The sequence below is a fragment of the Pelobates fuscus genome, chromosome 5 (genome assembly GCF_036172605.1).
Source record: "Pelobates fuscus isolate aPelFus1 chromosome 5, aPelFus1.pri, whole genome shotgun sequence".
NCBI lineage: Eukaryota > Metazoa > Chordata > Amphibia > Anura > Pelobatidae > Pelobates > Pelobates fuscus.
In genome coordinates this window covers 120866938-120881797 of record NC_086321.1, presented here as the reverse complement: position 1 = coordinate 120881797, position 14860 = coordinate 120866938, and the positions used below count along the sequence as shown (strand labels likewise).

The following is a 14860-nucleotide window of genomic DNA, read 5'->3' as shown; positions in this document are numbered from 1 at the left end:
TTCTCCGACTGCCCTGGATCCTCTCCACTGCTCCTTCCGACCTCCCTTGCTGGGCGCTCCCCGCCGCTGCTCCCTGAAGCTCCTCTCTGAAGGTCTCGATGCACTGTGCCTTCTGCTCCGCCTCCCTTCCTCTGACCTGGACCTCCTTCTCCTCTCCCTGACGCTGAACCTGGACTCGCTGCGGCCTAGCCGTGAATGGCTCCTGTCCCTGCTTTCCCGTCCTCCCGACCAGCTCCTGTCACTGCTGCACCTGGCGCTGCTGCTGCGCCGCTGGCCGCCCTGGCCCTTTACTGCCGCATCCCTGTCACTAGGCCGTACCTGAGGGCAGCCGGATGGGCCCCCCCGCTCTATACTGCCACCCCTTGCTCCCCGGTATCGTGCTGAAACCACAGGCTCTCCCACAGCCGCTGCGCCTGGCCCTCCACCGGCCGCCCCGTCTGACTCCGCCATAACCCCTAAGGATAAGCCGCCTGTCGCCTTCCTAGCTCCAGAAACCCTCTGAGCTGCTCGACCCGCTCCGCTGTCCTCTCCTCCTGTTCTACTGAGCTCAGTCCTGGCCCTCCCTCCGGCCGCCCCTTCGGATCCCTTGCTGGCCTGGTCTCCCCGCAATGCCTGGCGGACCGCTGGTGCTGTGGTAACCCGACTAGCATTCCCCCTTTGCCCCTCAGTGATACCGCTGGAGGTTGACTCACCGGGACGCTCAGTCCGTTGCCCACTGGCCGCGTGGGTGAAGCCATCCGCAGCCGCATGGTCCGCTGGTGTTGCAGCATTCCCGCTTCCTGCTGTCCCGCCGGCCGCCATTACGCGTGGCGCCTTTTGACCTCGTGGCCTCCGTTTTGCGCCCGCAGTCGCCTGCCCGGCGGGTCCGCCCGAAGGCGCCTGCCGCATTCCCTCCTCCGCTGCTGTACTCGGTCCGGCCTCCGACCCGCCGACCGCTGAAGGGCTCCTCCGCCGCCGGGCCGCATGGGCCTCCCCCGGGCTCAACCTCTGCGGCGGCCTGGTCCTCCGCGCCGACCTCCTCTCCGGTCCCTCCGCGTGGGTGGCAGCCGCCCCGATCTGTTCATGCAGCCACGCCAGCCCTCTATCACGAACCGCCGCCCGAACTCCGTCCAGAATCTCCTCTAGGGACGCCATTACCTGCAGAGGGAGAAAAAGAAAAAGAACTCCGCCGACCAGCCACAAGTGACAGGTCAGTGCAATTCAGATTAACTGGCTCCTCACTTAAGATGGGCGCCTATTTACACTACCTGACTCCTCCCCTACTTAGCCCCTCCCTAAACATCCCATAACTTTCCACCTGCCTACTTCCTGGCCTTGTCAAGGCCCACTCCCCTGTTTCACTGTTCCATGGGCTTCATGAGATACAGTGAACTGTCCCAGCCAAGCTGCCCATCTCAGGAATTGTAGCTCCAATTACATGTTTGCTATCATTAACATTTACCAGTGGTTCACAACCTTTTTAGTATGAAGTCTTCCTTTGTACCTTAGAAACCTTTGTGCACCCATAAGGACTAGTCCTCTGGTTCAACAATCAGTCTCTAGTTCTTCTGTGTTCATTTCCCAGGTCCTTTACCGTGTGTCTACTAATTTCCCAGGTCTCTTTCTGTCAGTCCCTGGACCTCTTGCCCTCTTCCTCTTTTCCAGAACTTTGCAAATGGTGAAATGGCCAGGCACTTTTCTTTTCACTTAATATGATCTCCCTTCCATTTCAGTATGCTTGTTTTTTATCAGCTTCACTACATTGTCATTGTTCCCCTCAATGTTTGTACTTGCATTCCCATTCCTTGGTAATGCTATTATTTCTCCCCCCCCCCCCCCCCCCCTTTCCATGCTTCCTCCTTCATTTCAGGTTCTCCCTCCACCTCTCAAGTTTTTTTTCTTATACATTGCTTTACCCCATCTCATTGAGTTTCTCTGATTTCTTCATTGCTTTTTATCAATCCCAACTTCCCATATTATTTTATCAAACTGCCCTAATATCCCCTCTGCCATATTAGGACTTGAAGGGTGATTTGTACTTGCCTTTCAGCACTCACTGCACCAACCTCCGTCCTGCTGGCACACCTCCTTGGCTGAGATCACCAAGATTGATGATTTTAGCTAATCCAATGCTTTCCCATAGGAAAGCATAAGGAGGCTAGTGTGCATACATGGCAAAACGCCACCCTACGCCAATCAGATGGTCTCTATGAGACCATCTAGTTGAAATAGCCAAGTTTTACTTCGCTTTTTCTGCAAAAGCTTTTGTAACATTGCCGTTCCTGTAGAATTGCAGTGTTAAAACGAGAGGGACATGGCACCCAGACCACTATACTCAGATGTCTGGGTGCATGTAGAGTCATTTTAATGCATTTTCTGTCTCCATTTGCTCTCCTTCTATACCACTGTTATTATCACCTGCAAGTCCTATTTTCCTCTCCCATTTCTTTTTTTTTTAAATTTCTTTCTTTCCTATTCACTTAATTACTAGTGTGAATCCAAACTCTGAACTTGGGATCAGTATTGCCCAGGTATTTGTAGCAATTAAGCAAATTTTATTTTGTTATTTATAGCGCTCATAAATATACACCCCAGAGTCGTATTACATTGAAACTGTGATACAGTCCTGTATATTTCTCTGGGTTTACTTGATCTGGATTTCCTACACCACTATTGTGAATGTTATTAGTATGGAGCTCCATGATACAGTCATGCAACCTTCACAATTTTGAGTTTATTGCATTTTTGGTGTGATTCACTCATATAGACGTTATATAACTGTGATTTATTGGTAAAGCAAGGATGGGTCAGTTTATACACTGCTCAAAAAATAAAGGCAACACAATAATAACACATCCTAGAGCTGAATTAATTAAATATTCTTCTGAAATACTTTGTTCTTTACATAGTTGAATGTGCTGACAACAAAATCACGCAAAAATAAAAAAATGGAAATCAAATTTTTCAACCCATGGACGTCTGGATTTCGAGTCACACTCAAAATTAAAGTGGAAAAACACACTACAGGCTGATCCAACTTTGATGTAATGTCCTTAAAACAAGTCAAAATGAGGCTCAGTAGTGTGTGTGGCCTCCACGTGCCTGTATGACCTCCCTACAACGCCTGTGCATGCTCCTGATGATGTGGAGGATGGTCTCCTGAGGGATCTCCTCCCAGACCTGGACTAAAGCATCTGCCAACTCCTGGACAGTCTGTGGTGCAACGTGACGTTGGTGGTTGGAGAGAGACATGATGTCCCAGATATGCTCAATTGGATTCAGGTCTGGGGAACGGGCGGGCCAGTCCATAGCATCAATGTCTTCGTCTTGCAGGAACTGCTGACACACTCCAGCCACATGAGGTCTAGCATTGTCTTGCATTAGGAGGAACCCAGTGCCAACCGCACCAGCATATGGTCTCACAAGGGGTCTGAGGATCTCATCTCTGTACCTAATGGCAGTCAGGCTACCTCTGGCGAGCACATGGAGGGCTGTGTGGTCCCCCAAAGAAATGCCATCCCACACAATTACTGACCCACTGCCAAACTGGCCATGCTGGGGGATGTTGCAGGCAGGAGAAAGTTATCCACAGCGTCTCCAGACTCTGTCACGTCTGTCACATGTGCTCAGTGTGAACCTGCTTTCATCTGTGAAGAGCACAGGGCGCCAGTGGCGAATTTTCCAATCTTGGTGTTCTCTGGCAAATGCCAAACGTCCTGCATGGTGGTGGGCTGTAAGCACAACCCCCACCTGTGGACGTCGGGCCTTCATACCACCCTCACGGAGTCTGTTTCTGACCGTACGCTGACAGACACAGCAAACCTTCTTGCCACAGCTCGCATTGATGTGCCATCCTGGATGAGCTGCACTACCTGAGCCACTTGTGTGGGTTGTAGACTCCGTCTCATGCTATCACTAGAGTGAAAGCACCGCCAGCATTCAAAAGTGACCAAAACATCACCCAGGAAGCATAGGAACTGAGAAGTGGTTTGTGGTCACCACCTGCAGAACCACTCCTTTATTGGGGGTGTCTTGCTAATTGCCTATAATTTCCACCTGTTGTCTATCCCATTTGCACAACAGCATGTGAAATTGATTGTCACTCGGTGTTGCTTCCTAAGTAGACAGTTTGATTTCACAGAAGTGTGATTGACTTGGAATTGCATTGTGTTACATAGAAACATAGAAACATAGAATGTGACGGCAGATAAGAACCATTCGGCCCATCTAGTCTGCCCAGTTTTCTAAATACTTTCATTAGTCCCTGGCATTATCTTATAGTTAGGATAGCCTTATGCCTATCCCACGCATGCTTAAACTCCTTTACTGTGTTAACCTCTACCACTTCAGCTGGAAGGCTATTCCATGCATCCACTACCCTCTCAGTAAAGTAATACTTCCTGATATTATTTTTAAACCTTTGTCCTTCTAATTTTAGACTATGTCCTCTGGTTGTGGTAGTTTTTCTTCTTTTAAATATAGTCTCCTCCTTTACTGTGTTGATTCCCTTTATGTATTTAAATGTTTCTATCATATCCCCCCGTCTCATCTTTCCACCAAGATATACATGTTAAGATCCTTTAACCTTTCCTGGTAAGTTTTATCCTGCAATCCATGAACCAGTTTAGTAGCCCTTCTTTGAACTCTCTCTAAGGTATCAATATCCTTCTGAAGATATGGTCTCCAGTACTGTGTACAGTACTCCAAGTGAGGTCTCACCAGTGTTCTGTACAATGGCATGAGCACTTCCCTCTTTCTACTGCTAATACCTCTCCCTATACAACCAAGCATTCTGCTAGCATTTCCTGCTGCTCTATTACATTGTCTGCCTACCTTTAAGTCCTCAGAAATAATCACCCCTAAATCCCTTTCCTCAGATGTTGAGGTTAGGACTCTATCAAATATTCTGTACTCTGCCCTTGGGTTTTTACGTCCAAGATGCATTATCTTGCACTTATCCACATTAAATGTCAGTTGCCACAACTCTGACCAGAGTTTAAGTCTTCCCTTTATTTATTTTTGAGCAGTGTACAAAATAAAATAAAAAAATAAACTGTAACAAGCAGTGTGTATACTCGACGGCCAAAAGAATCTAGGCACACTTATTAATTATTACGTTTAGGTGTTCCAGCCTTACACATGTTAACAGGTGCATACAGTCCAGCATATAGCCATTAAATCTCCATAGAACAACATTGACAGTACAATGGGGCATGCTGAATAGGTCAGTGATTTTATATTATTCCACATTTGCTATAAGTCACATTTGCTATAAGTCAGTTTGTGAAATTTCTGCCCCAGTTAACTGTAAGTGCTATTCTTGTGTAGTGGGAGGAGCAACACTACAGCCACAAAGCGGTAGACCATGCAAACTCACTGAGTTGCATGTAATTATCCCCTGAACCACTCACAGCAGAGTTCCACACTTCCTCTGAAAACAATATCAGCAGAAGACTTGTGCATCAGGACCATCATGAAATGGCTTTCATTGGCCAAGCAGCTGTACACTAGCAGCTGTACACTAGCCTCACATCAACATGCATAGTGCCAAGCATCAGCTGGAGTGGTGTGATACAGACCGACTCTGGAGCACTGGAAACAAATCACCTCCTGTCACGTGTGCCATTCGACCAGTTCCTTTCCTCATCACTCGTCCCTGTCCCTTCCTACTATATCACATCACTTGCCCCGTTCCTCCCTTCCCACATTATTTAACTGACCCCGTAGCCCCCATCCCACATCTCTTGTTCGGACCCCCTCCACTCCCCCCCATAGCAATTGCCTTGTTTCTCTCTCCTTTCCCATACCACCGGGTCATTTTGTTCCTGCACCAGACTCCTATGTACCAGTAAACAAATCACAGACACATACACTCATGCAAACTTACTTGAAGACATCCACTTTTACCATCCTAAAATATTTTTAACTTTCCTGTTGTTGATTTGAAGCTAAGCTTCCCCAAGGGCTTGTGGTGAGTGGACAATATATGCGTTCATGAGTCTTTGCCTCAGTGGTGAATGATTTCCACGCTGTTTTAAACCATTCTGTGTTTAGTTATAGTTATCAGTTCATATATTGCACAATAGGGGGTATCAAAGTGTTCTGAAAAGCGATGGTGTCAGGGTGCCGCGTGTTTCTGTCGGCCTGGCCGCAACGAAATACAGCGGTCACGCCGACAGAAATAACAAACACTAAACTTACCCGTGGCAGATCAAAAGCCAACCTCCTTCCATCCCAGTTCCCAGCGTGTGCGGCGTTACTGGAGACACCGGCTGCTGCGGTTCAGATTGAAATAAGGAAATAGCCTTTGCTCAGATCAAAGATGGCGCCTACATGCAACATCACGTCATAGATGTGCACACACGTTTTGGGGTTAGAGGTCTTACACAGCCAATTACAGCTTTAGGAGGGTTATTTAAACCCATATTACCTTTTGATCAGTGCCCTGTCATGGTTTCCCTTAGCTGGTTATCCAAGAGAGTGTTCCTGATCGTTGTATTTCTGGTATTTGACTTTGGCTTTGTTTGACTTCCCTGATTTCTGGTATCCTTGACTTTTGGCTTTCCCTCATGGTTGTGTCACATTCTGTTTCCCTGACCTCGGCAAGTATTCTGAATACCCTTGGATTCGTTAAGTTCGGCCATTCTGAAGTCCAGTTATACGTTATCCTTAGTCCTAGGTGTGATATTATTCTGCGTGCTGGATCACTTGGTAATCCTGACTGATGGTTCAATACCATCATTGTTTTGGTTGTTTTTATTAAAAAGTTCTAAAAGGTGATTTTTTTCTTCATAGTACATTTCAGCAGTTTTTGCAGAAATTTCCATTTCAGAAGACTGTCAAATTTCTGTGGCAGAAAAAAAGCGAAGTAAGATCGAAAATCTGTTATGTTGCCAAAAAGTGGCTAATTTTCAAGAATGACATTTAGGACACGAAAGAAGTAACATGTTAAAGAATCTGACAGATTTAATAAACTGCACCAAAAATTAGATGTAGAAGTGTCAATGACATGTTGGTAAATCTTCCCAGTAGAGTTTTGAAATTATTTCAAAAGTCAGTGAGTATAAAAAAAATAAAAGAATAAATAAAAAATCAATGGGAAGATGGAAAGTAGTTGTAATTAAAATGATGATGGCGCTTACCACATGGTTTATTTGTTAGAGATATGTGTGTTATATTTTTATACTTTGGCTATTTTATAAAGTGTACTTGTAATCCATGAAACCTGTGGATAAGAGAGTCCGCTTCAGTTCGACCTACATTCAATCTGTGCATGTGATTGTCATATAACTGTATGCAACCTTTAAATTTATATCAGCTGCATGAAGCTAGGGTCTGATCAGGGAAAAATATTGTAAAATTAAACATGCACATTTTCTGGTAATGTTTAGAGGACATTTTATTAAAGGACCACTCTAGGCACCCAGACGACTTCAGCTTAATGAAGTGGTCTGGGTGCCAGGTACCTCTAGGATTAACCCTTTTTTTTATAAACATAGCAGTTTCAGAGAAACTGCTATGTTTATAATGAGGGTTAATCCAGCCTCCAAATCCTCTAGTGGCTGTCTCATTGACAGCCGCTAGAGGCGCTTGCGTGCTTCTCACTGTGAAAATCACAGTGAGAGCACGCAAGCGTCCATAGGAAAGCATTGTAAATGCTTTCCTATGCGACCGGCTGAATGCGAGCGCGGCTCCTGCCGCGCATGCGCATTCAGCCGATGACGTCGCGATCAAGATGGAGAGGAGGAGGAAAGCTCCCCGCCCGGCGCTGGAAAAAGAGGTAAGTTTAACCCCTTCCTCTCTCCAGAGCCCGGCGGGAGGGGGTCCCTGAGGGTGGGGGCACCCTCAGGGTACTCTAGTGCCAGGAAAACGAGTATGTTTTCCTGGCACTAGAGTGGTCCTTTAACTCATCACTCACCTGGAAAACCATTATAAAATTCTGTATAGGTGGTATCTAACTCCATCTCGATTATTTAAGATGAAGTTGTGGCCAATCTTGTTCTCTGTACCATATTTGTTTGGTCATATCCAAAGATTAGACATTTTTAGAATACTATTCATAATTTAGTTAAAATGATTGATGGGTCTCTAATTACATTGTCACCTGAACTATGCCTATTTAAAAAAATCCCTAATAACATAGATAAACATACCAAAATAATCCTAGGCCATCTAGTAGCAGCTTCCTCTAGTATTCCAGTATTACTGGAAAGTCCTTGAAATACCATCAATTAAAGAGGTTTTTTACTTGTTATTTGAAAATGAAAGATGTGAGTTGGCATTGAGACGGCATCAACGGGCTATGTGGGAACACAAAATCAAGAGTGACTATCATTTATAAATATAGCCTCCATGTGACCGTAAATAATCTATAGTACTGTTATTGGTTACACACTGTGCACACATGTAAATTTTTTTTTTTATTCAAAACTTATGTTTTAAATGTTATTTTGTAATTGTAGTAGCGTATATGCATATATCTTTGGGTGATTGTTTTAATTTTTATATGTTTCTTTTTTGTTTGTTTGTTTTATTACTTTTCTTTCTATTATTTGTTATTTTTAAAAAATTGTTAAAATTTTCAATTGAAAACATTTGACAGAATTGTATATGCTATGCATTGCTAAGAAACGGATGTTAATAACTGTATCTTTGGACAACCTTGCAGACTGGATAATTTTTGTTCCTGTGTTCTTGGTGTTGATGTCATTGTTGGCATAACTGTGAACCTTCAGGTTTTTATTTTCGTACCAGTGTCTGTGTCCAGGTGAATAGGCTGATTTTCTGAATTACATGGTCTGGATAGGCTCCTCTGTATTATCTACCTTTTAAGAATGCTTCAGCTTCACAATTCTTGGAATCCTTGATTTGTTACATGTATTGTTTAGTACTTTAAGTCAGTCATTCCCCGAGAGACTGTATTTAAAAGCTGACCATAGGAAGTCAAACTACTAAATCTAAATCCTAGGCATCTGGTGTTTAGTGGGTATTTAACTCTTAGGATAACAGAGGTACAGGGGAGGTGAACATAAACTAATACTGTGATGCTTTTTTTTGCTGCAGGTAAATTTCCTTCACTTGGTACAAGATACTGGAGGTTGCCCTGTTGCCATAGCTGCTGCCGAGGAAATAGTTTATCTGTTAAAGGCAGAAGAGACTGAAAAAATACTGCACTCTGCTTACGGACAGCCAGTGACCTGCTTGGATGTCTCTCTTACTCAAGCAGCATTCGGTGTAAAAAGCTTTGGCTGGTTTGCAAATAATGGCAATAAGGTAAATAGACTGCCCGGATTTTAAATAGCTTTACACACATATACCTGAGTTTAATTTGAGTTTACAGTACATGCAATTGAAATTCTTAGATTGACAAGTAATGACCAAAGAAAAACAAAACACCTTTTTACTTAGAATGGAACTGTCATCTTTTCTCTCACTCAGTGAACACTGCTGAAGCATTTACTAGCATGAAGAGTGCTTTTGATACAAAAAAAAGAAAATAATGTATGCTTATTAGTACATTTTTTAACTGGACATTCCTTCCATTGTACTCACGTGCCTGTCCATTGCCATTACATGGGAAATTATTTAAATTGTGTGCCAGGCTGAGCCTTGATGATTTTGCCATGAACCAATTTAAAAAAACAAAAAGTAAATGCACAAGCCACAAAGATCTGTATCTGATTGGTATTTTACAGCTGTTACTCTAGAAAAGAGTGAAATGTGGTTACTGGAGATATAGACCCAGCAACTACAGAGCATGTGTTGTTGCTGTGATGGCGAGCAGGAGAACCATAAGTAAAGGGGATCACCTGCTTTCCTCGGTCACTCAGTTTCACATACATCAAATAAATACTTGCAAAAACATAATAAACAGGAATATCATTTTTAATGAGTGGCTTCTTGAGCCAAGAAGATATCTGACTGCCATTCTGGGGTCAAGAAGGATTTTTTCCTAGTTTGTTGGTCAATGGGAAGCGCTTCACACTGGGTTTTTTTTTGCCTTCTTTTGGATCAACTTCAAAAAACAGATGTTAGAAAGGCTGAACTTGATGGACGCATCATAGAAGGTTGTGTTTCAAATTGATTCATTGGCAAATCTATATATTTTGCTAGCACAAGCTATAGAATAAATGTTAACCTTTCTAATCTAACATATACAGTATCTCACACCCGTCACATTTTTGTAAATATTTTATTATATCTTTTCATGTTACACTGAAGAAATTACACTCTGCTACAATGTAAAGTAATAAGTGTACAGCCTGTATAACAGTGTAAATTTACTTTCCCCTCAAAATAACAACACACAGCCATTAATGTCTAAACTGTTGGCAACAAAAGTAAGTACACCCCCAAGTGAAAATGTTCAAATTGGGCCCAAAGTGTCAATATTTTGTGTGTCCACCATTATTTTCCAGCACTGCCTTAAGCCTCATCGGCATGGAGTTCACCAGAGCTTAAAAGGTTGCCACTGGAGTCCTCTTCCACTCCTCCATGTCGACATCGGAGCTGGTGAATGTTAGAGACCTTGCGCTCCCCCACCTTCCATTTGAGGATGTCCGACAGATGCTCAATAGGGTTTAGGTCTGGAGACATGCTTGGCCAGTCCATCACCTTTACCTTCAGCTTCTTTAGCAAGGCAGTGGTCGTCTTGGAGGTGTGTTTAGGGTCGTTATCATGTTGGAATACTGCCCTGCGGCCCAGTCTTCGAAGGGAGGACATCATGTTCTGCTTCAGTATGTCACAGTACATGTTTGCATTCATGGTTCCCTAAATGAACTGTAGCTTCCAAGTGCTGGCATGACTCATGCAGGCCCAGACCATGACACTCCCACCACCATGCTTGACTGTAGGCAAGACACACTTGTCTTTGTACTCCTCACCTGGTTGCCGTCACACGCTTGACACCATCTGAACCAAATAAGTTTATCTTGGTCTCATCAGACCACAGGACATGGTTCCAGTAATCCATGTCCTTTGTCTGCTTGTCTTCAGCAAGCTGTTTGCAGGCTTTCTTGTGCATCATCTTTAGAAGAGGCTTCCTTCTGGGACGACAGCCATGCAGACCAATTTGCTGCAGTGTGCAATGTATTGTCTGAGCACTGACAGGCTTACCCCCCACCCCTTCAACTTCTGCAGCAATGCTAGCAGCACTCATACGTCGTGCACTCAACTTCTTTGGTCGACCATGGCTAGGCCTGTTCTGAGTGGCACCTGTCCTGTGAAACTGCGTTATGGTCTTGCCCACCATGCTGCAGCTCTGTTACAGGGTCTTTGCAATCTTCTTATAGCCTAGGTCAGTCATGTCCAGAGGCCGGCCCACGGTCAAATTGCGGCCCACATTCTGGTTTAATACAGCCCCACAGGTAGTTTGGCTAATCTATCTGTTGTGGCCCCCAGTGAATCCCTGAGCGCCACTCAGGACCCCTGGGATATCTGGATTTTCGATATTTTGGATTTTTTTCAGTCCTGAGCGGCCCTCAGGGATTCACTGGGGGTCAAGAGATCACGAGAACGCAGATGGACATGCAGTGACCTCAGTCTGCGTTCTTGCGATCTCATGGATGTCATGGGATTCGCGGGATTTGGTTCCTTCTCCCTGCTGGGACAGAAAAACAGAGAATGGACAGAATACAAAGGTACAGAATACAAAGGGACAGTATAAAGAGAGAAGGGTCAATATAAAGAGAGAAGGGTCAATATAAAGAGAGAAGGGACAGAATAAAGAGAGAAGGGACAGAATAAAGAGATCTGAGACAGAAAGAGAGAAGGGCCAGAGTAAAGAGAGAAGAGACGGAATAAAGAGATCTGAGACAGAAAGAGAGAAGAGACTGAATAAAGAGACAGAATAAAGAGATCTCAGACAGAATAAAGAGATGAAATGAAAAGTATGCAGTTTGCATTAAACTGTGCATAAAATAGTTAATTTGCATTACATTTTAATGGTTCAAAGAATGTCAGGCAAAATGGTTGGTCCCCACGCATGTTCACTTCATCAAATCTGTCCCTCTTTGAAAAAAGTTAGGACACCCCCCGCCTAGGTCATCTTTATGTAGAGCAACAATTGTGTTTTTCAGATCCTCAGAGTTCTTTGCCATGAGGTGCCATGTTGAACTTCCAGTGACCAGTGTGAGAGTGATAACACCAAATTTAACACACCTGCTCCCCATTCACACACATGACACCAGGGAGGGAAAATGGCTAATTGAGCCCAATTTGGACATTTCCACTTAGTGGTGTATTCACTTTTGTTGCCAAAGGTTTATACATTAATGGCTGTGTGTTGAGTTATTTTGAGGGGACAGCAAATTTACACTGTTATACAGGCTATACACTTACTATTTTACATTGTAGCAGAGTGTCATTTCTTCAGTGTTGTCACATAAAAAGATATAACAAAATATTTACAAAATGTGAGGGCTGTACTCACTTTTGTGAGATACTGTACACGTGCGCTGTGACAGGTACTTAAGATTTCTTTGGTTAGTTTGTTAATAACAGCTGCCCGCAATTAATAAGGGTGGGCTGATGTAACAGCATGGGACTTAAGCAGTATGCCGTATGGTGCATAGAATGTTGGCAGTCAAAACAGAGAAGTTTTAAGCCACCTGAGATGGCTGCAGGCAGATAGTAACTCTAACCGTATTTTTGAACAAAACTATATAATTTTTTCAGTTAGCTGCTACTGCACTGATTATTGCTGGCAGATGAAGGCTTGGGTGAAATGAATGTCATTATTAAAAAAAAAAAAAAAAAAAGTTTCTTGGCAGCTATTGTATTGTTAAAAAGTTAAAATATGATTTATTTAATTTAAAATTATTTTATTTCTGTGTGTGAAATCGCTTCACATGGAGAGTTGTCCAACTGCAACCCCATATTTTCTTTAGATTGTAAGGCATATTTCCCTAAATGGGCTTTATATGTTCAGTAAATACCTTAGAAATTTTTACATGAAGCACCATAGTGATACAAGATTATGTTTATTAAAGTTTTGGAACTAGTCATAGCCATGTATTAAAGAAGTCCCATATTTCAAAGTAAACATCCATTGAAAGCAGAGGACAAAAAACAGGAACCATTTTGTATCAAGGCTGGCTTCTGTTGGGGGTTGCCTCGTGAAGGATAGTGAAGAATTATTGATTTTAATTTTGTATTGCAGAATAAAAGTAATACCATGAAAACACAGGATTGGCAGGGAGTGGGTTAAGGCATAAAACATTTACATATAAATAAATGTTGTAGAATATTTGCCAGAATGACTAATGCGGGATGGGTTAAGATAATCATTAATGTGTAAACGAATCATAGCCACAGAAATGAAGTAATCCAGATGGTTGCAGTGTGCTAGGTACAGAGAACTGGTGCTTGGCATCACTTTCCCTGCTGACATCACCCTGCAAATCAATCAGGCTGCGCCTCTTAGTATAATTACTCTAAGCACCCTGAAGAGGCAAAGGCATTTGTGATTGGACGGTTCTTCGTGCCACGCATTTCTTTTTGTGCTTCAGTAAAACTGTTTGAAAAATCTAATGAAGAATTTCACATTCTAGCACAGTTTATTAGATTATCAATTCATGTTCATATTTAGCTTTAATTTGGGTCAGTGTTTGATAATGTGAGTGTGGTAGCACTGGGAACACTAATTTACACAGTCAAATTTTCTAAATTGAGGAATGCTTTCCGTTCAAAGAACTAAAATAATAAAAGATAGTGATGTGGTTGATTATGAAAAGGCTATTGATGCTCACCCTATACATACCATTCATCTAAAAGAAAAAGTAACCCCGTCTGGCATGTCAAAACTGTAAGGGATTTACCCAAACCTGTTCTATTGCAACATTAGTAGATCTCTCAAACTGTTTCCTCTAAGGATGCAAATATTCCAGACACAGGGGATTTGAAATTAAGACTGCTATATAGACGTTGCAAACAAACAAACATCTATCCATTAGAAAGCCTGAAAGTTTTCATCTTTTTACCTTTATCCCCCTACAGTTTAACGGTCTCTGTTTTGAACCTGAGTATTACAGGGTTATTCGGCAAAATAAGAACTGGCTGGAATTCAAAGTGAATTTTGGACTTGGGGAATCGGTACACGAAGAATCATGATTTGCCCAAACTTGGTCAAATCAGAGATTCTTATACAAAATTACACTCTGAGCAGAACTGCAAACTAATCTCGGCACATCCGAAACGCCCAATGGGATTAGGGGTTAACTTTATGTCCGCTGTCGGCACTAGCACCTAAATCTGTCTGTGGGGGTTACAATGACCCCACATTAGTGCACAGTAGTTTTTAGAATTACGCCATAACCCCACTCGCCATGCTATGAGTGGGAGCATGTCTGATAAACTGCGAGCAGGTAGGGCTATATTTAACCAGCCGGTAGGACTATATTTAAAATGAACAGGGGAGGACTTGGTGTGCTCTAATAAATGAGAGACCCAACACCCACTCAGACCCCACCCATGAGCGGCAGGTGGGGGCTTTAATAATTCTAAATGGTGGCATCTAATATACCTCTAGCACACAACCACGTGGGGTCTCTAATAATGATTATGGGGGAACCTCCCACAAACGGACCTCCCTCAACCTAATAATAGCGAGGGAGGTCCAATAAATGGATACTGTGCTAAAATAATACAATCCCTGTTAACAAAAAAAAATAAAAAAATAATAATCATACTAACCATCAGATGTCTTCTGTCTTGAAACTTCTTCACATTTTCAGCCCCCAAAAAGGGTCAAATAAACATTGAAGTCCACCTGCAACTATTAACCCCTTCAGGACCGTCAGCGGTAAAACGTGCGTTTGGATCGCTGACGGTCCTGAACCGTCATAACGGTCTGGGGCAACTTACCTGATCGCCGTCGGTCCCA

The 14860-nt window shown here is 43.2% G+C and overlaps 1 protein-coding gene across 2 annotated transcripts in view; it reads left to right on the top strand.

Annotated features, from left to right (window-relative positions):
* The window catches only part of FBXW8 (F-box and WD repeat domain containing 8), a 169566-nt gene that overhangs the window by 103788 nt on the left and 50918 nt on the right, over positions 1-14860 (top strand). For both annotated transcript variants that reach the window (XM_063454201.1, XM_063454200.1), the window contains exon 7: positions 9043-9252. In XM_063454201.1, coding sequence (XP_063310271.1) covers positions 9043-9252 — 210 coding nt within the window. The remainder of the gene's footprint in view (positions 1-9042; positions 9253-14860) is intronic.